This window comes from Nyctibius grandis, chromosome Z (genome assembly GCF_013368605.1).
Source record: "Nyctibius grandis isolate bNycGra1 chromosome Z, bNycGra1.pri, whole genome shotgun sequence".
NCBI lineage: Eukaryota > Metazoa > Chordata > Aves > Nyctibiiformes > Nyctibiidae > Nyctibius > Nyctibius grandis.
The window spans coordinates 81,909,317-81,934,891 of NC_090695.1; the positions used below are offsets into that span (position 1 = coordinate 81,909,317).

At 37.1% G+C, this 25,575-nt stretch overlaps 1 protein-coding gene across 1 annotated transcript in view; it reads right to left on the reverse strand.

Annotated features, from left to right (window-relative positions):
- RASA1 (RAS p21 protein activator 1) overlaps positions 1 to 25,575 on the reverse strand; it is a 67,378-nt gene that overhangs the window by 30,841 nt on the left and 10,962 nt on the right. Inside the window, exons 2-9 of the mRNA XM_068422303.1 lie at positions 18,853 to 19,002; positions 15,182 to 15,317; positions 14,241 to 14,311; positions 12,497 to 12,614; positions 11,436 to 11,467; positions 9,733 to 9,785; positions 8,864 to 9,014; positions 2,381 to 2,459 (exon numbers count right to left, since the gene is read on the reverse strand). Coding sequence (XP_068278404.1) covers positions 2,381 to 2,459; positions 8,864 to 9,014; positions 9,733 to 9,785; positions 11,436 to 11,467; positions 12,497 to 12,614; positions 14,241 to 14,311; positions 15,182 to 15,317; positions 18,853 to 19,002 — 790 coding nt within the window. The remainder of the gene's footprint in view (positions 1 to 2,380; positions 2,460 to 8,863; positions 9,015 to 9,732; positions 9,786 to 11,435; positions 11,468 to 12,496; positions 12,615 to 14,240; positions 14,312 to 15,181; positions 15,318 to 18,852; positions 19,003 to 25,575) is intronic.

The window sequence follows — 25,575 nt, forward strand, 5'->3', positions numbered from 1 at the left end:
AGTAACAAATGAGAATGGCCAAAAGCCAAGCCAAGTTTGACCTTACCAAGTAAGCTGATCAGCAAAAGTTCTTTAGCCATAAGAAAACATGAAAAGCAAGACTGTCAAGCAGCGAGGACAGCACTGAGATGAAAAGCAACATATGAACTGGCTCATACTAAATATTCTGCTTTTCCTCCTGTCCATATATCTACAAGAATTATGGTTCTGAACAACATGACAAAAGCAAGATGAAAAATACTTTGATAATACTAACAGGAATTATAGGACCTACAAAGGAAGCAACATCCAGATGTTCGTGAGCTCAAGATAATCTCCATAACATAACTACGCAAAGAACAGTGCACAAAATAACAGATCTAGTGACAAATATTTTTAAGTGAATTTCATATTAGACACAGGAAGTCAATCAGACTGACCCTAAAAGTATGTAAGACTTTTTAATTTTTTTCCCCCCTCAAAAACATAGAGCATCGTAGTATGTGGAAGGGAAATAACACGAAGCTGAACATAAATTGCACCACTGACCACTAAATTTTTAAACAAAGTCACAAATGTATATGATTAGGTTAGAAGGATCTGAAGTAGTTTCACACAGAAAATTAGTCAATGCGGGGAAGATTATTGATGCAAGATCTGTAAATGCATATACAAAAAGTTAAAATGAAGACAATTACTGCCATGATTCAAGAGGAACGATGGAGCATGAGGAAAGTTACTAGTGAAGCCTTTCAAGGAGCAGTATCAGGATTCGTATTTGCTTTCTGTCCCAACCACGTTACCGAGCACAAGTTAACAGCAGCAAACAACTGGGAAGCACTGATGACACAACACAATCAGCAGTATAGGAAAGATGGAAATAACAAGGTATAAGTCTACTAGTACAACACAGAAGTTACACCTGTTGATATTTACCACTAGAAAACAGAAAATGAGAAACTTGAACAGCTGAGTCACTCAGGAGGACTGAGCTATGATATAACATGGGTCTGATAATGTACTGGGTCTGGCAGGGATGGAGTTAACTGGTGTCACAGCAGCCCCTGTGGTACTGTGTTTTGGTCGGTAAGCACCAGTGTTTTGGTCTTGCTGATCAGTGCTTGCACAGCCTCAAGACTTTCTCCACTTCCTACTCTGCCCCCCTCCTCAGCGAGGTGGCTGGGGTGGGCAAGATGCTGGGAGCAGACACAGCCAGGACAGCTGACGCCAGCTGATCAAAGGGATATTCCCTGCCATATAACATCATGTTCAGCAATAAAACTGTGTGTGGAGGGGGGCGTTGTCCTCCTGGGTGCCCACTGCTTAGAGATCAGCTGGGCATCAGTGTGCTTGTGGGAGGTGGTGAGTGATTGCCTTTGCATCACCCCCCCACACACCTCTTCCTTTCCTTATGAAACTGTGTTTATCTCAACTCAGGAGATTTTTTGCTTTTGCCCCCACCCTCCAGGAGAGGGGAGTGTGCAAACAAAGGTGTGGGTCCTTAGCTGCTCAGCAGCGTCAACCCACCACAGAAAACGACACCTATTCTAGGATATTTCTGTTAAGTATTTTCCAGAGAGAAAGGGAATTACCCATGACATGGTACGCTAAACTGTTCTGGTCTACCACATTCAAGAAAGGCAAGCTCGCACCAAAACTGGCAGCAGCAGAGCAACTATGAGAACATTACAAAGGGATAGGATCAGCTTTGGCATGCTCAGCTTAGTGAGCTAAGGGAAAATACAAGAAATGTTCTCGTATTAATACGGCAGATCTCACAAAGGGGTATGAGTTGTCCATAACTCTATTCAGGGAGGAAATTAATGGCAAATTTCTAACCATTGAAACAGGGAAGTTTGGGAACAGAGAGGGAACAAAATATACATGCATGCTTTATAACTAGCTATATGCTTATGAAAAGCTAGATGATGTGTTGTGCTTAGTACTGGTGGTCTCTTAGGATGAGCTTCTACTATGGGGCAAGAGCGCTCCAGAACAAGCCCTGCAATCATCCCTGAAGCTTTTCTGTGCATACAGGTTTCCTCTGGCACAAGAAAAACTGCAGACACAGAAGACAGGAGAGCAGCCTGCTTCACCCTAACGTGGGACTAAGGCACAGCATAGTTGAGCCAGGGACCAGAGCTAGGAGCACAGAGCAGAAGATGAACACCTCAGAGGACAGACAGAGCTTACCATATTTTCTGTTCACTACAAGTCAACCGTGGGTAAGTGAATGCATTTGAGGATAAAACAAAAGAAACACACAAGCTGAAAACATTAAAATTGGAGATGATGCTGTTTAGCTACCATTGGTATCTCTGCTGTAATTCAGTTCATAAATTGATTTGATGATGATTAGGTCTGTGTCTTCAAGGACAAATGCTCAGAGATGAAATCTTACCTGCATTGGAACAGGATCTTTAAGGTAATATCCTTCAACAATCTGTTCCTTTCTATAGTGCTCAATGATGTCACCAATACTGTTCCAATAAGAAAAAGAGGATTCAAATGTTAAACAGGCTAGTTTTTCCTCTTTGAGAATCTGCTTTTCCATACAACCACAGAAAACTTTCTCACAAAGATTTAATAAAATCAAGTGTTAAACACCATAATCTCATTTGTAGCAATGAGAATTTACTAATATACTGAAGTCAAGAAAGTTCACAAAACTGTATTCAGAATGTATTAATTCTGAACTCTGCAAAGTATTTTAATTAGTTGCTTAAAATGCCAAATGAGGACACAGCTTTTTCCACACTGAAGTAGCACAAGTACATTACCAGCTCTCCAACCAGGCTGAACACTGAAAATTACTGCCATTGAAATAGCAAAGTCCTAGAGTAACTAGGGAAGGGGAATGGGAGATACCACAAGCGCAGAGCAATTTCTTTCAAGGAGGACAGGAACAGAAAATAGAAAACAGAGAAGGTTCGTAGCACAGCTCATACGCGTTATACTTCGAAATCACTGAGCTATCCTGTTAAATTAATACTCAATCGGTAGTGCTCCTCTACAGGAACACACTCATTCTAATCACCAGATTCAGGTTGCAGTTTCATTTGGAAGGCTCAGGAGAGACATGGTAACAGATACAAGCTGAAATTCAAGGCATTTGAGTTGCTCTAACTTATTTTTGCAGTTACTGAAATTTACACTGTAATAAAAACAGCAACATGAACATCAATAGAAATGAATCATTCATATGCAAAATACCAACCTAAAAAGAACTAAATAATTAAGTAGAAAACAAAAATATACTGAGTATGTCTTCTCAGTTCATGCATACTTAGCTGTGTGTGCAAAGATAATCAACAAGGCACACAAGAATTAAATCTTTGACCTGTTACAACTGAATCCAGTTGTGTCCAACACAAGAACATCTGATACTGTAAAAATAACCTCAAAAACTCTGAAATAAAGCTATAGCAAGACACCTTTGTTCACTTTTCTCTCTCTCTCATTCTAAAGCTATCAACTAGTGCATGCTTAATAAAATAACCTTCCCACAAATATTTTTGTTTTTCAGATATGTAGAATGACATCAATTTCTCTTGCAGTATTACTGAAATCAAATAATGTATTTCAATTTTCACTGAGATGCAATCTGCATATGCCATTTTCTGCATAAAAATTTACACTTTGCCACACTACAGAAAATAATGACTCAGTCATTATATTTTGCATGTTGAATAGCTACTGTCAACATCTTGTAATAAGTAAAACAGCATTATATCATTTTTCTCCCTCATCAAATCAAGAATACCTTGGATGCTAATGCCTCTTCTCCTTCCTTGGTTAAAAATGCCAGCAGGAGTTCCTCAATATAAGAAGCAGGTGCCTAATTTCTTCCAATTTTGTGAAACAGGCTGAAGAATAAACTCAGTTGTATTTGAAAACTCCTTTTGTAGTTAGAGTACCATATAGACTTGGACTTCATGCCTTGATGGAGCGACTAAGGGCTCGGCTCTGCAGCCCTCTCCTCCCGCAATGAACTTGATTCAGATAGTCAAGTATAAATATATACTACTACAACTCAAATGCCTGAACAAACTGAACAACGCAAACACAAAGATACGGGGTATCTCTAGACAAGTACACTATAGAATGTGAATCTGCAAGTGATCAGAGTTATCTAACATGTAAAACGTCAAGCATGAAATCAGACTGACCACAAAACTTATCTAGGGGACAGAAAAATAGCCTTCTTCAAGGTCTGACAGCAACAAAAATCCTACTTAAACAAAATGCATCAAGGAAGGTATAAATAGGCATGGATTTAAAAAAAAAATTGTGAAACTTGGTTTGATACACAGAAATAAAGATGGGTCTCAATACTACATTACAGTTACTTCAGTAATTTTAAAATGCTCAGCATAGGGCTTGTTAGGTTCCCCAGATCTCAGCTACTTGGACTATTTTAAAAGTATCTCACCATCATGAGCAGTATCATTTTTTTAATACTTAAGAGACCGAATTTAGAGTTATTCCAACAGCTGACATTTCAAATAATGAAGAATCCAGAAAGTAGAACTAAGCAACACCATTCTATGAACTGTTAAATTATAAAGGCAAAGAATTTACATTAAATCCACATTGTTCAGCTCATCACAATACAGATTAATCTACCAGTTGAAACAAAATCATCTTCCAGTCATCTACTAAATTTTCAAACTGTGCTGTCTCAAATTCAAGATCACTTGAAAGCTTATTCACTCTATAGACTATTGGGCCAATGTTTCTTAACTTCTCCTTTGTTTAGAATCATCAGAAACAAAGAAGAACCCTTAATTTTACAGGTTTTTTTTGAATGCTACCTGTTATGTAGGTTCAATTTTGGAAAGAAGGCAGATACAGAAAAGGACAGAGAAATGCCCTGGTATGCTTTTCCTACCACATGTTCTAAAATAAGAATTGAAACATTAATAAATGCTTGCATAAAAACACTGTGAAGCACATATGGAAGTTATTTACAGAATGGCTAAGCACAGAAGGCACTTCTGGAGACCGCCTAGCCCAAGCCCTCAGCTCAAAGCAGGGTCAACGATGGCAGGTTGCTCTTTTTCAGTCACATCCCAAGCATCTCCAAGGATGAAGACTCCATACCTTTCTGGGAAACTCATTCCAGTGCTTGATCGCCCTCATAGTAAAAGCCATACACCAGTAATGCACATCTCTGGATTGAGATCTCATGACACAGTTACTAAAATCACGGCTGTACAAGGTTTGCCTGGGATGGAGCTTATTTTCTTCACAGCAGCCCATGCAGTGCTGAGTTTTAGACGTGTGACTGAAGCACTGTGTTGATAGCACACCAGTGTTAACGACAATTGCTGAGCCATTCTTGGTGTGTTGAGGCTTTCCTTTTTCCCCACTCTGCTCCCCTGCGCCCACCGTGCAAGTGGGACAGGGTTGGGCAAGGAGCTGGGAGTGGACACAGCAGGACAGCTGGCCTGGACCAGCCAAAGGGGTATTCCCTGCCATCTAATGTCACACTCAGCAATAAAAGCTCGAGAAAAAGAGAAGGAAGAGGGGGGCATTAAAAGGCCTGTGGAGGGGTGACCCTAGCCAGCAGATAAACACCCCACAGTGCTTACTCATTCCCTTCCCTCAGGACAGGGGAGAAAACAAAAAAAGCAAATGTGACAAAACTTGTGGGTCAAGATAAAGACAGTTTAATAAGTGAAGGGGGGAGAGGACACCAGTGATGCAAAAGCAATCACTCACCACCTCTCACAAGCAGACTGATGCCCAGACAGTCTGAGCAACACTCACGTTGGAAGACGAAATGTCCCCTGTGGTTTTTATTGCTGAGCATATCTCTCTGATCAATTTGGTTCTCTGGAAAACAGAGAAAGCCTCAACACTGTGCAAACACTGCTCAGCGAGAGTCAAAACACTGCTATGTTATCAAAACTGTTTTAGCCACAGATCTGAATCATGGCACCATACTGGGTGCTGTAAAGAAAATTACCTCCACCCCAACCAGACTCAGTACAACCACCAAGGAATGGCTTTGCCAATTTTTCCATGAAAATGTAGAAAGATGATTAATGGAGTAATTTATTATCCATAGAATAAACAGAAAGACACAGAAGTTAAATGCTTTACTAAAGTCCATGGGAAAATACTCCTTCATTTACAGTCAACATAATTCCTGCAATATGTGTGCAATATAGGTGCTATACACTAGGGCCTTCAAGTAGACAGCTAAAATACTACAGGTTGGCTGTTCTGCAGAGCTGATACAAGAGAACGAAATAATGAAAGCAGATCTCTGTGTAACAGACTGCAAACACAGCCTGTTGGTCATACTCATCAACAGAAATTTTAAGAAATTTACATACAGAGTGGCAGGAGCACATAGAAAAGGAACAAGCTGGTAGAAAAAAAATAAGTTCCTAAGCAGCACAGACTACAAGATTCCCGAGATGTACACAGGACCTCTTTCCCTATGAGCACCTGGAATAACTTCTTCTGGAACACAAGCAGACATACTGTTGCCTATATAGGTTATTGTGGTTCCAGTCTCACATCTGGATATTCAAAATATCTGAGAAACAAACCAAACTTCTTTCATTTTGTGTTTCCTTACTACTCTTTAGCTTCTTACTTTTGTATTGAAAATCTTGATTTATGATTTATTGACTATCACTGTAATCAATACTCTGCAGACAAAGAGCAGATTGCTTTATTTTTTACCCCAATTACAATCACAAAAAACTGTAAGAGAATATTAAAAATACTCTACTACCAAGGATGATTTTGTAAGGATCTAGTCTAATACTAGTATCAGATTTCAAAGGAGACACCTTGAGAGCATTTATTGAAACAGCTTAATATAAAAAAACCTTATAGTTAATGTAAACTGTTGAACAGATGTATTTAAAAAAGAGGTAGCACTACTTATATCTGAAATTTTCATCTTGAAGACAAACACTACATTTTTAGATAAGCCACAAAGACAGAACTCTCTGAACCAAGAAATGCTTATAAATAGTTTCATTATCTTGCATAAATTCATGCTTTGTGTATCTCTGTTCTGGATTCAATGCCCTGTTTCTTACTTTTCAGCCACTTCTGATCATTCCATACAACAAAACCACACTGGTCTTCACATATTTGAAGATTTCTTTCTTACAGTGCCCCCATTAAATGAACTAACAGAAGAATTAGAAAGGCCACAAAGTTATTCCCTCTTTCCTGCTTCTTATTTATGGCCCTCTGCAGTGATTCTTATAGTACAGAATTAGGGCAGTTACCATCTTCATTTTGCTGCTCTACTATCTTGCATTGCATACTTCATTAGATGTTTGAACTTCCAGGCTGTTTAACAACTTGCAGCACATACTAAGTTGGACTGAATGCGAGCCTAGGAGTATAGCAGTAATTCTCCAAAGCATGCAACAAAAATGAAGCCTTTTAAAGCTATGCAGATTCTCTTTCACACTGAGGAAGATCTCTGCAAACTAGATAACAAAATATTAAAAAAATTCTAAAAGCATTTTGTCATAACTTAAGGCTGCTTAACTTTACAGTCTTATTTTCATTCAACACCATGGAAAGAATCTTCTTCAGATAAATGTAATTTATATACATGCCTCAAGTGAATCCAGCACTGTATTCTAAAGTACTCAAAAGTAATAACTTAATTCAGTAACTTTCTGAAGGTATACTATTTAATGCTGCAAAACCATTTGAGACTAATTTGCTGGTTAGTTTGACATCATCTAGAGTGGGGGCTCCTAGCCTGTCATCCTCCTAATAAGCCATGTAACCAGAGAATGGGCAAAAGAACATTTACCTTCATGAAAGGCTGACACTGCAGCTGGCTTGGTTTTCAGTGAGGATGTCTGGAGGCCAGACTGATTAATGTAGAAGGTATTCAAGGAGCCTAGGTGTGGGATATGCATAGATTTATAAGGTTCCAATGGTTTAGCCTCACACCATCGTCCATTTGAAGTCATATGAAAAAGTCCACTGAACTTCTTAGCTAGGAGACCTCGACATTTTTTCAGACACACCAGCTGCTGGATTTCTACCCACTCAGAAGCCAAGCTGGAAGTGAGAGAAATTCTCTATTGGGATGAAGAATGCCCTGGTTCTAGGTGAGCAAGTGTGGAAAAGTGCTCATTGTGTGAGGCAGGCAACGGCCTCTGTCGAAAAGAGGCAGGCAAGTTTTCACTACTGAGAAGTCTTGACTCTACAACAACTCTAAAAACAAGACTATCAAGGATGGAGCTGTACTGATAGCTTCTCCCACAAAAGCAGAAACATATCTCTTGTTATTTCTTTTTCTTTTTGCACAAATTAGTATTTTTTGTACCAATGGCAAAACAAATGCATCCCAATTTTGCTCACTCTACGTGAAGTGATCTGTACTTCTGACAAAGTATCACGCACATATTACAATGCAATTTAATGTCTTTTTCCAAAAATGAAGGTATTTTTTCCCCTTTCTTGTAAATACCCATTTCTGTTACTTGAAAACCCTACTGAATGTCTCAAATAGAATTAACATTTTTATTTTCCCTTTTCAAATAGACAAGAATACAAATAGTAGCTTCCAAGACAACACAGCATTCTCTTAGTTACAGATCCACAATTTATGGATCCACATGATCCATACAATTCACAATGTATAGTGTGAAGAAACTGGTCTGCAGAAGGACAAATACTTCAAAAGAAACAAGCTACACTTAGGTTTCTACAAGCTTTAAGAACTTACTCAGTTACAAGTAACTACTAAACAAGTTAGGGAAAAGTGTTAGCATTAAGAAAACTACAGTCTTAAAATCATAGCAGTAAATAATTATCAGGAGCAAGTTATACAAATTCTTTACACAAGTAAAAAATACACACAATTCCTTTTACGATTAAAACTTACCTATTATAGTATCTGCCTCCCATCATAAACTGATTGTTTGATGTTGGACATATTTTAAAGCGCTGAATATTTTCACTGGTCCGAAAATAAAGTGAATAATCACCAGGTGTATTATCTGAAGGTCTCACAAGAAAACTGCACACCTGACCAACTGAAAAGTTATCATAATGATGTTACTTTTCTTAGTGTCATATATCAGCCCTTATCAAATCTCTTTCTACATAAATTAGTAAGAATTGCACACTTGAAGAAATACCAAGTCTATAAGGTAAGTTCCAACAGTGATCTCAAACTAGATGAACTAGTACTAAACTGCCAAAATTAATGCAAAATCGTTTCGCTGTATCTGGCAACCTCGCCACATCTTTGCCACTTCTTTACAAGAGCATACAAAAAGTTTGACAAGATGTTTTCAAAGATTAACGATTTCTGTTCTAATATTTAAAGCATGCTATTTAAAAATATGGGTCAGAAATGCTGATGTTTCAATTTAAAGAAATATCTGCTCTATGAAAGGGCTAAAAGAATTTGTAATATATTTTCCTTTATGTATACAAAAGCATATTCTCCACAGCATTTTGATGAAGACATCAATAAGGTAAATAATTTATTACACATATATTAATTTTAAAAATTATTTCAATCAAAAATTATTCAATTAACTGTACTTGAGAACATACTCAATACTCATAGCCATAATAGTTTCCTTCCAGTGTAGTATTCTACCAAGGTAACAACCACAGGGGTTGATCAGACTAAGACACTCATATTTGTTCACACATAAAGGGAAGTTTTGCCACAGCTCAATACGAATAGGATCACCTTGTGCCATTTCACCACCACTGTATTTCGATCAGAAATACAAGTACCTGTCATCAGCAAATTGTAAGCCTCTTGTTTGGAGATCTTCCCATGGAACCATCTTAACAAAGATGAAGAGAAAAATTAGAAAGCAAGACTACCAGCTCTCTTTTTTTGGCTGTGGTGACACCCAAGGCTCTGGCACCTATGAATTGATCTCTATTTAAAAAGACCTGATACATATAGATGAGATAATCAATGATTATGCTACTTAATGATTCTGTTCTACCAAAAGCATGAAAAAAATAACATTAACAGGTATATAAATAAATAAATTTCAATAAAAATGTCCAACACTTGGAGCTGATGTTCAAATCCAGCTGTGTTTATAGATGAAAATTAATTGTCTAAATGGTAGATAACTTGACAGGCATTATTTGAAGTCAGTCTCATACAGCAGTTTACTTGAATCATGAAATCCAAAGCTCAAATAAGGAAGTTAAACACTGTACAGAAAAACTCAAACTGAATTTTGCCAGAAGATGTGGAAATAAAACCTAGCTTTGTTAGACCTGAATACAAACTACATTCATCTCACAACTTGGACCTTCCCAGAGTCCTGGGTCAGAGCAGTGTCCTAAAAAAGTTCAGCAGCCTCTGTCCAGTCTCAATCTGATAATTATGGCTACACAGAACAGCTTGACATGCTACAACTTAATAGCTTATTCTGTCCTTCAAAGGAAAGCTAAAAATACAGGCTTTTTGTGTATCAGAAAAAAAGCTCTAGTTCTAACTTTCTTTCTATATTACCTTTAAAGAATAATTTTTGGCTACTGGAACGTTCGAAGGAATCACTGCCTCCCCAGGATTCCTCTGAGTGGCATAAATAACTGTGGACAGATAATATCAAAGCTCCAAGCATCTGCTACAAACTACTTTGCAAATAAATAAATAAATAAAATCCTACATTTGAAGGCATCCGTACTGCTAAACTGACTAGCAGAACACTAGCAAACGGTAAAAAAACAACAAATACACCAGTGATTTTCCTTCTGCTATTAAGATAACAAGAAATGCCTCCTTCAGCCATCAGCCTCTTGGAGACTGCAAACGGGGCAACAGAGAAAAAGCAGCAAGTGCAAACATGGCAAGCAAATGGAGGACAGATGAAATAATCAAGCCACTAGAAATTTTTTGGAACTTTCTTTTGCCAGTCATCTTTACTACTGAAAATAATCTATAAACAGCTTGACATATCAATACATTGTTGATTCTAAATTGCATTCAATCTTTACAAAATTTTAAGTATTTAAGCAAACAGAACAAATCTTAAAGTCCTCCAGCTTTCTCTTTAAGGTTTATTCATGTTATTACATGAAGCTGAGAGAAGTTTTAACTATCACACTATCATTCTTCTAACGGTTACTTTGCTCTCCCTGCAGCATTTAGAGTTGTACAGATCTGAAAAAACGTTACCTCTAAGGCAAACACCATGTTCAAGAAGTACTCCATTGTGCATATTTTGGCTGAAAGTGATCCTACAGGGACTCAGCTAAGATTTTAACACTGCAAAACCCATTAGCAATAGGCATACCTATTACAGGACTCTTTCATGTTAATCATCCATGCATCTTCAGCAGCTAGTATAGAAAAAAGTCTTGAGATGAAAAAATAAATGTCTTTGGTTCACCTTCCCAAAAGCTGGGAAATCTCATAGCTGAAGTTTACAAACAGTTATGATTGCTTTTAATAACAAAACAAAAATCCTTACATTTTGCCTTCATGTGGATCTTCTTCTCTTCCCTAATGAGAAAATTAACATATTAAGTGCATGACAACAGTACAGCTCTGTTTAAAAAAAATAAACTTCATAGATTAGCCCTTCCGTAGAAAAAAAAACATTAAGAACTCTGAGACATTTTTGAACCAAAGGGCTTATTGCAGTTCTATGAAAAGAAGTTTTCTTCTTCATTCATGAAGTGGAAATTCAGCCAAAATATGTTATTTCAGAGGATTGCTCCTGTCATGTTTCAAGTCCTTCTTTAGAGGTGGTAACTTTTAAAAATCTCAGCTTTCCTAAGGTTAACTTAACCACTGATATATCAGTCGATAGTCTAGTACTGCCATTTCAATATAGCCATTCACGTCGTGACATGGATCTGTGAGAAGCGTCTGCAGGTAACACTGCTATTAGCAAAACACATGTACTGTGCAGGAAAATATTATCAAAAATATTTGATAATATTTGACTCCAAAGCAATGCTGAGCTTCTTAAAAAAAAAAAAAATAAAAATTTTTTTTTTTTGCCTTCTGATGTATATTAAACCATCTGTTCCCCTACAGTGACTGAACTATCTCCAGGTCACCTGGTTAGCTTCCTGAGCCTACACAAGCCCTTCTAGTTATAATTAACTCATCAATACATTTTTAACTCACACATCATCCTTAAAAACAGGAGAAAGACCTAACACAATGCAAAATTACATTCTGTACAGTTTGTGAACGTTTCATGGCAAATATGAAAAAGAAATGTAAGTAAATGAGTAGCAGATTCTTTACCAGGACAGTCGTGTTTAGGAAACTGTCTAGTAAATTTACTGTACCATTCATTTGTACTTCTCTTTGGACAACGTGTGAATAAGCACTTTTTTTGATACTGACTAAGGCTTAAAGGTTTGTTATGCTATGTTAAAACTAGAAGATCCAATTACTAGGTTTAGAAAAGTACACAACTAGAAAACAGGCAATTATATATCACTAGTTTTAGTTTATTTCTATATTATTTTACAAAAAAATCCCATTCATTTAAATTTGAACATAAAAATTACTTACCACTTCTGCTACCAGGTCTTCTACAATAAGACCTTGCTCATCTGTCCGTAGGTTTGTAACCCACATCCAGCCATCTTCCAATTCGTTATGGACAATAAACATGTCTCCTTTAAGGAAACTGAAGAGGGTTATAGCAAGATTTAAATCAGAGATACAATCATAATATAAAGTTTAATGAACACAATGAATCCTTGAGTATAATTTCTGCAAAATATTTGTGAAAATCTGTTTGTGAAAAATGCATGAATTGATAGCCCAAGCACATCATGTGTATTTTTCCTCACTGTTAAGTGGCTACCATGTATGAGCATTCCTACTTTTGATTTACGTTTAGTATCTAATACGTACTTCAGTTCTGTCAACTTCAAAGTGTGCTAAGGATGCATAAAACAAAAATAACACCACAATATTAAGATAGTAATATTGTTCTTTTATCAAGAGGCATCAAATACTAAACACAAGTAAAATAACCAGAGATACCCTTAGCAGCCTGTAAGAAAATAATACTCCTTTCATCGAAAACTAATCTTGTATAGTAAAAGTCTGTGGAATACCTATTCTTTATGTTCTCACATATGAAAACAAGTGCTACAGAGAGAATACAGAACAGTTACCAGAGAAGCCACGCAATTAACTACAAGAAAAGTATAAATAAGAAGCATTAACATGTTTAAGGGAGTTTTGTTTCCGGAAGGTTAGTGTAAGTTACTCCTGAGGTGTTATCCCAAACTGAGGTCACATGAAAACCTTTCACTGTAGCACAGCAAGACTTCTCCATCAAGTTTGATGATGCATCAGAGTACAGGAAATAGCAATAAGGTATTGAAGCTCATTAACTACTACTTCAGTTCAAAATCACACTGCAAATTTCTATGGTGTTTCTCTCATTTGAAGTAGGCTAACAGAAAAAGCATTAACTCGAGCACACAGCAAGAATTAAAAAACAAAAACCAACAAACTACTATAGAAAACACAGAATAAATTCAGCTGCTAATGAACCTAAATCCTAAGAACGAGTGACAGACAGCAAGAGCACCCTCCATCATTATGCATTTAAAAGTATCATTGTTCAATACAGACTCTTTCCAAAAGGAGGGAGGGATGGGAAGGGAGAAACATTCTTGCTCCGTTTTGTGGATAGAGAAGTGAAGGGAACTTAGAAAAAACAGTCACCAGGTTTCTTAGCACAGGTAAGAAAATGAATACCAGAATATTAAAAACAAAGCTTTTTTAACATTGCTCCTTTTTTCTTATTTCAAAGAAGGCATTACTCTGTTCTTCCATTTATGAGTAGTCAATGCTCACATTCTCTTTCTAGTGGTCAGATTTGGTTTGGCTTGAACTATTCATCTGCTATTAGTTCTGTAGCAGTTTAGGAAAAAAACCTAGCTCATTTATTTCATACACTCACATGAGGCATTTCTGCACAGAATTCTTTCGTACACAAATTTACGCTCTTGCAGAAAAATGCAGGGCTTTGTAAAATGTAATTCAAAACTATAACATTACTAATTTTACTTCTATAAACCGAGTATAACTTCCCTTACAACTAATACAAACAAATATACTGAGAATAAAGAGCCTTATTACTATTTCCAACAAAAAAACAGAGAGGCATCATCTTTAACCTAACTGTGTTAAGTTTAGGATGCAACTGGACAGTACTTGCATACAAACACATACTTAAATCATGAGTATTTATCCTCTTGAGAATTACACAACTGCTACCATTATGAAAACATACCTTATTTCATCAGTTTCTGGCACTTTGGTGTAAGGTAGAATTGCTCGAACTCTCCTTCTGTCCTCCACAGGCTACAAGTTAAGGGAAAAGAGCAAAGATAATACTTTTCCCTCTTTCTAGTATAGAATCCTTCTCCCCAGCATTATGCTATACTGAGGCAAAGGACTGGTAACAGTCACTTATATCCCCCCTGCCAGTTTTAAATTTTCAAAGCTCAAAACCACTGAGAGCTAGAAAAGCATAATTCATGCAGTTAGCTACGAGAGCTCTCATTTTGTTTCGTCTTCTAGCATGACAGATAATGAATGCTTATCATCTTCAAAATAAATTACCAGTAAGATAATTCCCATAAAAGTATACTTTTAAACTTTCTTCCACTTAGAGTGGAAATTTCTCAAAGTTTAACATTCAGAAACATCTTTATTTGGGGGGAGGGGTGCATTATGCGGTGTTTTGTTTCATTTTAATTACTTATATTGTTTTAAGGATGGGCATGTGAAAGAAGCCCCATTTTCAGAAACCTTGGTTATTTTCAGGATGCATATTTTGAAACTGTTGTTAGATACACAAAATATCACAAAACAGCAGAGGTTACATCAAAACAGTGCTCTTTACTAGCCAAGAACTCCACATTTTTTTGTTTACCTACAATCTCTGTTTACCTACAATGCTATTACTACATTTGGAGAGAACTGCAACACCTGACATCTATCTTGCTCATTACACTTTTTCATTAAATAGCAATTTATTTATTTTTTTTAATCATTACTTTATATCAGTAAGAATGCATTTTTATATTCCTTCAAGATGTGCTGAGCCTATGTAGAACTACAGGAAACTTTCTACAATGCTTTTTCCAAAGAAAACTATGAATGGTGATTAAAGTCACTAACATTTAAGTAAATGACACATAAAAATTTTACTTTAATTTTACTACTTGCCTCTGGAGGTGCTACCGGAAATAAGAGCTTTTCCCCTTTCAGCAAACAGGACACATGACTGTAATAACCGATTAGGTCCGAGAGTGAAGCAAAACGACGTCCACCAATGTAATAGTCTCCACACATGGCAATAATCCTGTTAATAAAAAAAAAGAAGCCTGACATAAGAAAATTTTTTGCTGCCAATTTTTTTTTTATAAGAAAAAGGAAATTAGGGTAATGTTTAATTTTTAAAGCAGTGTCTACACTCAGCAAAATGCAGAATGATTTACAAGCTCTCTATAAACATGTAAGTAAATATTAGCTAATGAATATTTCATCCAAAATTGTGGATATATATATCACATGATACACCAGTATTTTAAGACTCTAAAGAAAGTGCTGATTCACAAAAATGTCAGTACATTTGTCAAAACTAAATGAAATTAAACAGCAAAATGTAATTGTGAGTGTCCTGCAAAACTGAAATAATGCAGTAGTAGACTTAACAGCATTATTACTTGTATCATGCAGGAAATACAGTTCTTATGATAGGCTTATATAAATATACAAAAGTATTAAAATATTTTAACAACAACTAACTACATTTGATTACACAATGCAGAAAACAAACACCTTCAAAAATCAGTCACTTTCTTACAGTTAGTTTGGCATCTATATTAGAAGTTAAGAAATTACTTTGGAATAATCAAAGTATCTCCTTATACTCAATTTAAAAATTTGCTAACTAATGGGACAAAAGCTTACAAAACTATTTCACTAGTTTAACACAACAAAGAAGTCTTACAAAACTGTTCATTCTATTCTTTAAGGGTTATATTTTTCTGAAAGTAGAGATTTGCTAATGCACTGTCATATCAAAAATGGGAAGTACCATGTCTGTTCACATTGCTAGTCCATACAAATTCTAAAAGCAGTCAGAAATTAGTTAGGTAAAAGAGTTAACACGATTTAAAACACTCCTATTACACTCAAGAGTCATTTGCAAAAGCGAAGAACTACTTAATCTGAAATGACTAATATTTTTGACCAGACAATCCAAAGAAATTTTCTTATTATGTAAATTGATGTCATCAAGCAGACTTGAATTTTTCCAGCAACACAGAGATCCGACAGGCGTCCTGAGTAACAGCTCACCTGCATTCTTACAAAAATGTACGAAAATGAGAAGCAAATTATTACCAAAAAATAAAATTTAAAAGCTCATGTTAATTGTCTCTCCAGTTTCCACAAGAGAGACAAATTATCTTAAGGATATTTCAAAATAAATTACACTACCAAGAATAAACATATTTGAATCTTCTTAGTGTTCTACTTCATGTTTGACCTCTTCACAAAGCTTGTGAGCAACTCAAAAACAAAAAGGGGAAAAAAAAACCCCAAACATTCATTGCCAAGAAACTTATCCTTCATCCCAAATGAGTAGAGTATCAGTTTCTTCCATTTTTACTCTTTTTCTTTAGCAGGTCAGTATTCTGATACATTCTTGCCCAAAAATCTTCCTTCTCAGTCAGTTCTTTGAACTAAATTATTTCTCCCAAACAGTGATGTAACATGTATAGAAAGATGAATCTTTAGAGGCAAAAATCTAAATTTTTTAAGCATATAGAACTCCAAGGGGAGTCAGAAAACAATATAACTTTAAGGACATAGGGTAGAGCTTTTGGCATATTTTCTGTAAGATTCCTTGGTAAATTACTCAATAGGATTAGGGTCTAACTGAAATTTAGTGTTTCAGATTATTACTTCATCAAGCGTAAGTGATACCTTTCTTCAGAACACTAAGCTAGCAAATACAGAAAGACTTCTGCAATCACAGAAAATTCTGAAGGACAACATTAGAAGATAAATATTTTCCTTCGAAATATTTTGTATCACTGACTTATCACTCTGACTCACCAAAAAAAGGTAACACTTCAGTGAAAAAAGATTTAGTTTTGACAGATTCATATGCTATAAATCAATCATACGTTGCACGAGCGCATATGTCTGTATGGGGCTTTCAAGAGGCACCAAAAGAATTAAGAGTTTAAGAAACTTTCATCTAAAATGTTTGGATTTCAGTTGCATGGAAATCTAAGAAAAATTTAACGTGAAAAATAACACTTTCAGAAAACAAACTATGAGGGACATTTTTTAGCAATGGAAGTTTCACCCATTCCTGGTAGGCTGCAAGTGGCAAAGATCAAACTTCGGTGGAAACAGCAGTTCTACTCTGTGGGACACAGGAGATCCATCTCTGTATTTGCTTGAAATTACTTTAAGGCTGCCATGTCTGAGGTTGACAATGTTCTTGAGTGTAACACTGGCCTATCTAATAACAAACTAAAATATACGCTTCGCAGTCAAAGAATGAAACTGAAAACATGTCCAGTCTCTGAAGAACAGTATTAACTAACAAATTAACTCCCTTTGGATATTTATCTCTGTGTGGTTTATGGATCTCAGAATGAAATATTCTTTAAGGTTTGAAAATATTGTAAGGACCCTTTCCTTAGGGAATCAGAAATCATTAGACTGTTTTCTACTTGAGATGCCAGAAACACTTTTATGGTAGGCATGAATCAATAGCCAATTGCCTGATACTGGCTTCAAAAGGAGAAGTTATTAAAAATAATCCAGGACTCTAAAACAGCACTAGAAAGCAAATATTAGCACAGTTTACTTTTCTGCTACTGCTATACAGTAACCAGTCCTCAAACAAGCATCAGTGTATCTGAGAAGCTGAAATTAATAGCTCAGATGGGAAGATGCAAACATGAGATACTATTTGTGTGCTATATTGTCTGCACATAAGAGAATTATGCCTTTATGTCAATGGTAGATCAGGACCTCTGAACCACACTTCATCACACAGCAGATGCAACAAAAAACTCCCTACATTTGCAAACCATGCACACAGTGGCTCATATTTTGGTATTCTGGATAATTCCCACTTTCAGAAGTTGAAGAATTTGCTTTCAATATGTTTGTTGCTATCTTTTACTGCTGAAGAAACATTTGCTTCCCTGTTTTGTAAAGATGAACATTACACTGCAGCACTCCACTTGCTGACTAACCTTCAAGCTCTTCTCAGAATACATCTCATTTACACTAAAGAATAAATGAACTTACTAATGTACACAGCTTGGCAAGGGTAAAATAATCCTAGTTACAACTTTGGATAAAGAACTACTTGTATTTAGAACAACTAATTCTAACACATACTGAAAGCTGTTTCCAGCAAACCTTCGGATTATTAAATACATAATCTCTTTGTTTCTTCTTGGTTTTTCTTGGTTTTTTGGGTGTTTTTCCCTCAAAATTAAGAAAGTAACCAGATGCATTTAAGTATGTCCTGTGAGCTACAATGGCTGCTATGGAACAGACTCAAAACCATATCCTTGACTAATGAAACCTGGATGTTGCTTTAAGTCTATTTACAACTGCTTTGGACAGGCTTCTCTATCCAGATGTTGTTAATTTCCTCACGTTTGTTCTTTAGCCTACAAAGCAATTTTTAAGCAGCATATTTTAAAATAATTAAACACAAGTAAAAATCTGTACCACGCAAGAATGGTCAAAAATATTCAATTATAATACGATGATTGTTTTATGTTTGTACTCTGTTGTGTTCTAAACCAAACAAGAAACGGATTAGAGTATTTTAAAATCAAATATTTCATTCTCACCTAAAATGATTGACATTTGTTTTACTAAGGAATGAAAGCACAAATGAACCTGGTCTTCGATCACTCTCTCGAATAAGGTAACTTCCAGGTTTTCCTGCTTGTCGAAGACGTTCTTCTGCGATTGTTCTGTCAAGTTTTCCATGATACCACCTGAAAAAAGAACGACAAAGGGTGCCCTTAGAAGTTAAGGCTTTGTTTATTCTTACAGAACAGACCTATGAAATTAACAAAAGCTTCAGTCAAAACTGATGTAACTCCAAATCTTCGTTTCAAAGTTATCGCATCTTTACCTCACAGTTTACTTATTTCCAATAAACAGTACTTTTAAGACAGCATAGTTTTTCAGATAACCTGCTTCTCCCAACGAGCCATCCCAAGGGGTGGAGGCCCTATACATCTCATCAGCTTTTCTCTCCTCCCTAATTTGCTGATTTTAAATAATCAGAACCAGAGCTGACTGATCTGACTTGGAAGACTGTTGTACTTTAAGCCTACACGGGCTGCAGTTCAGGCTGGATTTTCCAAAAGCATAAATTGAGAAGTGAATTGTAACAACCTGTTTCTCAGCTGACAAACACATATTCTGCTGTAGCAAAGCTTGCACTGAATTGGAGTGACAGCAGTCACCAGACCACCATCCAGCCCCAAATCAGTCTTTCCTAATCACAATGCGTACCCTACCCATTAAAAGCAAGTGCAGATGCCGTGGCAAACCACAGACTCCAAAATATGACAAAGGAACACTTCAGTCTAAGGTAAAGGTTAGAGTGTTACCATTCAAGCACCCAATTCACCCTACCTCGGTTTATTTACACAGCTTTTGTCAGAACAGTCATTCTACTCCAAATGATCAAGTATTAGGTTTAAAAAAAAAAAAAAAAAGCAGCAATGGAGAGCACCATTCAAACATAATGCCAAGCATTGTTCTCGTCACTTTCACAAAGCCACAGCATGTTCCAGAGCTACATACTGTAATCATTTATTAGCTCTGCATCCATCAACTATGCTTATTTCAACCTTTAATTTCTACACTCAAGAAAACATCAGTTTCCATACAGCCAGTGTTTTAGACAATTTAAACCATTTACCACTTCAGACCATTCGCCTTTTAGTTCTAACAGGTCACATTGCAAGAGTCACAAAAATGCATTTTGAAAGAGATATGTAAATAACCTTTTGAACTAATATATGCAAGAATACCAAAAACTGCACAGATTACAGATCCAAAAAAAAATGAATAGCTGGGCTGTTGATAAAATCTGACCAGAAGCATTTTTTTGTATGAAATGGAAGCAAAAGTTTGAGAGTTTTTATCACAATGAAAATCAGACCGATTAAACTGATAAACATCATGTATACTAGCAGAAGCAGCACCAGCATAGAGACCGTTTACCCTGGCAAAGCTGTGTGCTTGCTAGTATAGCTCTTCTTTGCTGCTCTTCCTCATCCTGATCCAAACAAGTCAAACCAGAAAAAGTGCCGTTTTGCCTGTACAACACACAGCACTTGAGGCTGCTGCAAGGCGAGGTACGTTAGTGAGATCCTGCCTCATCCCATTCCAGGGCCATGCAGGCAGCCTTGTGGGATGAAATATTTTGCTTGTCAGTGTGTACAGCATGGCTGAAACCGGAGTTTGTCTGTTCCCAGCACATGTCACAACAACCCAACTTTGCTATTCTGGATAGACTGACTTTCACAAAGTAAGAAACTCCCCCGAGACCCAAGAAACCTTCCTGATCAAGAAATTCTTTGAAACCAACATTCCATGAAGCCTATTTTAAACAAACAATAGGCTCGCCAAGCTTTTATTTGTTCCTATTTATCACCCACTTGAGAAAAATAATCTTAACTCTACTGAGAGACACATTGCGTTACAATGCCAAATTTAAAGGCATACTTTCGAAATGGGGAAGGTGGGAGTGTTAATAAGAATGCAAATTAATAATAAAAAATATAGTAGGAAAATAAAAAGGCAGGATTAACTGCAAACAAAACATTCAACTTTTCTGTAAGGGACCGAGATTTCTTGCAATGATAGCACAAACTTGGGTGCTCAAGTTTTAAGACTAGAAGCTTTGAACAAAGACTACATCCTCCTTGCCTGTGACAATAATACATATATACTGGTATGTCCCACACACTGGAGATCACTTCCTCTAACACCGAACAAGCTATATATATTCTCTTCCATTCAACAGTTTTATATCAAGTATCATAGAAGACATTTATTACCAGATAAAGTAGAAGCAGGGCTAAAAATTCTTTACTCCCCCACTTCAGAAAAGGCTTGTCTTCTGAAATAAAAATTTCTAGTTAACATCTAAGTGCAATTAAATTCAGCGTCACTGAGCACATATTTGAAATATTAACAGCTGATACAAAATACACTGTATTTTACAGCTCGCTATGCATTAGTGTAATGCAAAAATTACTCTATACTACTAGCTACAGAAATAAGCATTAACACTGAATTTATCTGCCAACTGATATGGAGACACAAATGGCAGCAGAGCAGTCAATATTGAGCAATGACAGCAGAAAACAGTTCAACTGATATCCTCAGGAAGCCTCTGTAGACAGCACAAATATTTAAAAAACAGAATACACACTGAAGTACAAGCTTTCAAGATACCATTAGAGTATGCAAAATGCTTGATGGGGAAAAAAACGCATTTTTCCAGTGAGGAGAGTTTCATCACTAGACAGAACCACTTTATTCAAGCAATATACAGCATAAGAGTGTTGAAAGACTTGATTTTTAGAAGTGCACATCTTATATTTCATCCAGCTATCGCCCGTTTTCAATATTACAGGAAGATGCACTGTGCAGCTTTGCATCATCATCTTCAAGCAGTTTGATAGTAAATAGTAAAGACTATTTTACAAAACTGCAGTACTCAATCTGATTTAAGGATATCAAGTGCTCAGTTAAGGAGTGGCATTAGCTGGTTTTTATTACTTCTGTGTCCTGGTTTGGCCCAAACCAGGCCAATTAGTCTTAGAGAAACCAAGGTCACTGCTAAATTCCTCACTGCTTATGAGTGAAGAGCCGAAGGGGGGTCGCAGCTGCAGGGGGGAGCAGACAGGGCAGGTGACCCAAGATTGACCAACGAGGTATTCCATCCCACACACGTCATTCTCACTTTCCTATTTATCACTAACCCACTGCCTCCTGGAGGTGGGGCCCAGGAGGGAGGGGCCCTCCTGTCTCCCACTGATTGGTACCAGCTTTGCCAATTTTCCAGTTAAAAGCCTGCAGGTGTGATGGCAGGGGGAGCTATTGCATTTTGCCCTCTGCCCGTGCTGGGGGGAGGTACTGCATTTTCCCCTCTGCCTGTACTGGGGGGGAGCAACTCTGCCTGAGGAGGATTTCCAAGCTCTCAATCTTGGCTTTGTATATATTTGTATATATTTGTATATATTTGATTATTTCTATTATTATTGTTATTATACTCTTTTTCATTATTATAGTTTATTAAAACTGTTTTAACTTTCCAACCCATAAGTCTCTCTCCCTTTTCCCTTTCCCTTTCCCTTAGGTGGGGGGGAGAAGGTTAACAGAGAGCATCTGCCACCTGGTTAATAGCCAGCCCAGCTTTAAACCATGACATTCTGTTAAAAGGTCGTGGGATTTTTTTCTCTTTGAAATACATCCATAGATCAATTTTTCTGTGAAAATTGGCTAATGTACTGAGCACAATTCCTACTAGTGAAAAATGTTAAAATCAGTTATCCTGTATTATGAGGTATAAAGGAATATCCATCCAATACTTAATGCTATCCAAAGAAGGTACGACAGAAATGACTACACTACAGAACCTACCCTACTCATTGTGATTTCATCAGAGAATAGAGTGCAGAACACTCTGATTGACAGGACCATGCTATCACAAAATTCTGAAATAAAATAAATCCCAGATCCTCTGGCTTTAACCCTCAATCAAGTGTCTCAACAAAGCTCAAGCTCAATGTTTCTGCAAAAATACATCACAAGAAACTACCTTTCCCTCTTCAGAGGCTCTGCACCATTTCGAGTTTTACAGGTCAAGATCAACAACCTCAGCATTTTTAACAGCTTCAAGTTTAATGTGCTCACAGTTAGAAGCAACGCTTAATCAGATCTCTTGATTTACCTCAGATACAGCTTCTGAACAGACGTAAAAGGGAGTCCTACCGCCAGTGCACTATGAGTCTCATAAAAGGAATTAAGCTTTGGAAAGGAGGGTATGAAATAAAAAACCTGCCTAGCTGCTCGTAAATATAAAGTTGCCCCTGTGGCTGTGACTTATCAAATGCACGCACGCAAAACCAGAACTCACTACCACTCAGATGTATATCCTCCATCACTGCCAAAGACCAAGATCCCAATCATTTCCAGTCAGTCACCTCTGCTTGCTTGCCTAGTCCTATCTAGGAACACATTTGTATTTCTAACATTAACTTTGCAAATTTTAAATGCTGACAATCCACTGCTTTCACAGTGTTTTGAGCAAACATAATTAAACGACATTCTGAATCACAGCTAGTGCCCTGACAATACAATAGCTATTATGAGATGCATTAAAAGAGAAAACACAAGTAGCCTTGCAACAGAATGTTATGGACTGATTCAACTATAAAATGTCTTACCAACTATAGATCCCAACTGAGGTGGTTGTTTCTATGACCACCCATTTATCTGCTGTAACAAACTTGTAAAACTCGTTATCTAAATTGCAACTGTTGCTTCTAAGAGAATACTATGTTTCACAAACTACTCAGAAGCTGCAAGAAAACACTCCCATCTGCCAGTTTAAATCAAAAGCAGCATGTTCAAAACTCCAACCGTATGTATGACAACCTTAATTACAGCAGACAGAGAGAACGCAGACACAACAACATCACAAATAGCTTATATATACACACAAGGAACACACAGCTGCGTAGAATGGTCCCGACACTACACCACATCGTGTGGCTGACAGCCATAAGCCGGGTCATGACCTCATCAAATGAGCTGCACTGCAGTTACCTCTGGCCTGCAAACAAGAGCTCCTTAACTTTCCTCTGCTCCATGGAAGATGCTGGGTACCAGACACTCAGTCACATCAGCATCACTAGGCCCAGCCAGCACCTTCTATTGTGAGCAGGAATGCAACTACACGGCGTCCCTTTAGCAAGCTCACGGTACAGTAACAGGACTTTTGGCCCCCAACATGGACATACCGCAAGGTCCACGCAGGGCACAGGCTGTTCACAAAGAGGCAGCAGATGTGAATTTACCATCTGGAAGGAGGCAGCTGCTATTGTGTGTGGAAGCATGTCACATTGTTCAACCAAATCCTTTTATTTACATGTTTCCTTCTTACATTTGGGAAAAGCAAATATTACAAAGCTTTGTTGTTCCACTAAATAATTCTTCTGTTACAGTACGCTGCAATTTTTACTTAGGAGCACAGTAGGTTAGGGAGGAGGGTGCTGAAGGGAAGTAAAAGTGTTTTTCAGCAACTTACTACAAACGTAGGTGTTGATAATAGCAGCAGACCTCTCTATTTCCATCTAGAAAAAGTTACGGTGCACAGAAAAACAGTCATCAAATGCCATATCCATTCCACTTAAAGCTCCTCTTAGCCATACCTTGCTGCTTCTACAAAACCCACAAGAAGACTGGAGAACTTCCAGGAGTCATGGTCAGAGCTTCCCTCCTATTAATTCAGTCACTGCCTTAGTACCCTTCACACAGTACAGATTCTTGTTATCACCTCCTGAGACTATGTGAGCTGTGTTCTTATTAGAAGCAAAAGAGAGCAATGATGATTACCTTGAACTGGTAAAATGCTCAATTTCAAATGGCACACAGAAATCTCAAGTACAGTTTCATGAAGACAGGAAAGAAAAAAAAAACACAACAAAATATCCTGTATTCTTGTTTCTTCTTATCTGTTAACACCAACCTTCCCCCCTCAAGCTTTCCATCTGAACACTTGATGCTCCTATTCACTGTTCAAGTTTCATTTCAGTCTTAGAACTTCTCTCAGCCTAAAATGCATTCTTAGTTTTACCACTTGTATCCAGACTCTGCCTTTTAACACTTTATCCCCCATCTCTGTCAGACTTGTAAGGCTGCATTACTTCCTTTATGCACATTATCTGTAGAGATTAAATTAAGGTAAGTTTCACTCAGACTTTATCAAATTCACATTGTTGTTCTGTCTTGTTAGTTACTATTCAGTAGTTACCAATTTTTGATCAAGTCTTTGCAGTTCTCCGCCTCACAAAGAACTTCCTGCCAGAAAAAGCTCTGCAAATACATATCAACTACTACACTGGATGTACCTTCAAGATAATGAAACACGAGCTGAAACTAACTTGAAGCCACATAAGTGTTCTTCCTCCAGTACCTATGAGATTGAGTGTTACATACTCTTTCTTCTAGTGAAGGGAGGGAGGCGTTTTTATCCCTTTTGCATCCCTATGTATTTTTCAAAGAGGCGGTACAACGCATGTAAGCATACCTATAAAAGCCTAAGGAAGAATAATTCTGCTTTTCTCATTTGACTGTTCCAAAACCGCTCAGAAAAGACATGTGGAAAACTGAACCGTGCTGCACTTCAAGACTAGGAACCATCCAACTAATGTGGAAAGTCATTACCACAGGCACTCCTTGGTACACCAGCTGGGCCAACCTGTTAACCATGGGCCCTGCACACACCCCCAAAAGAAGCCGTTAAAACACTTTCAGCA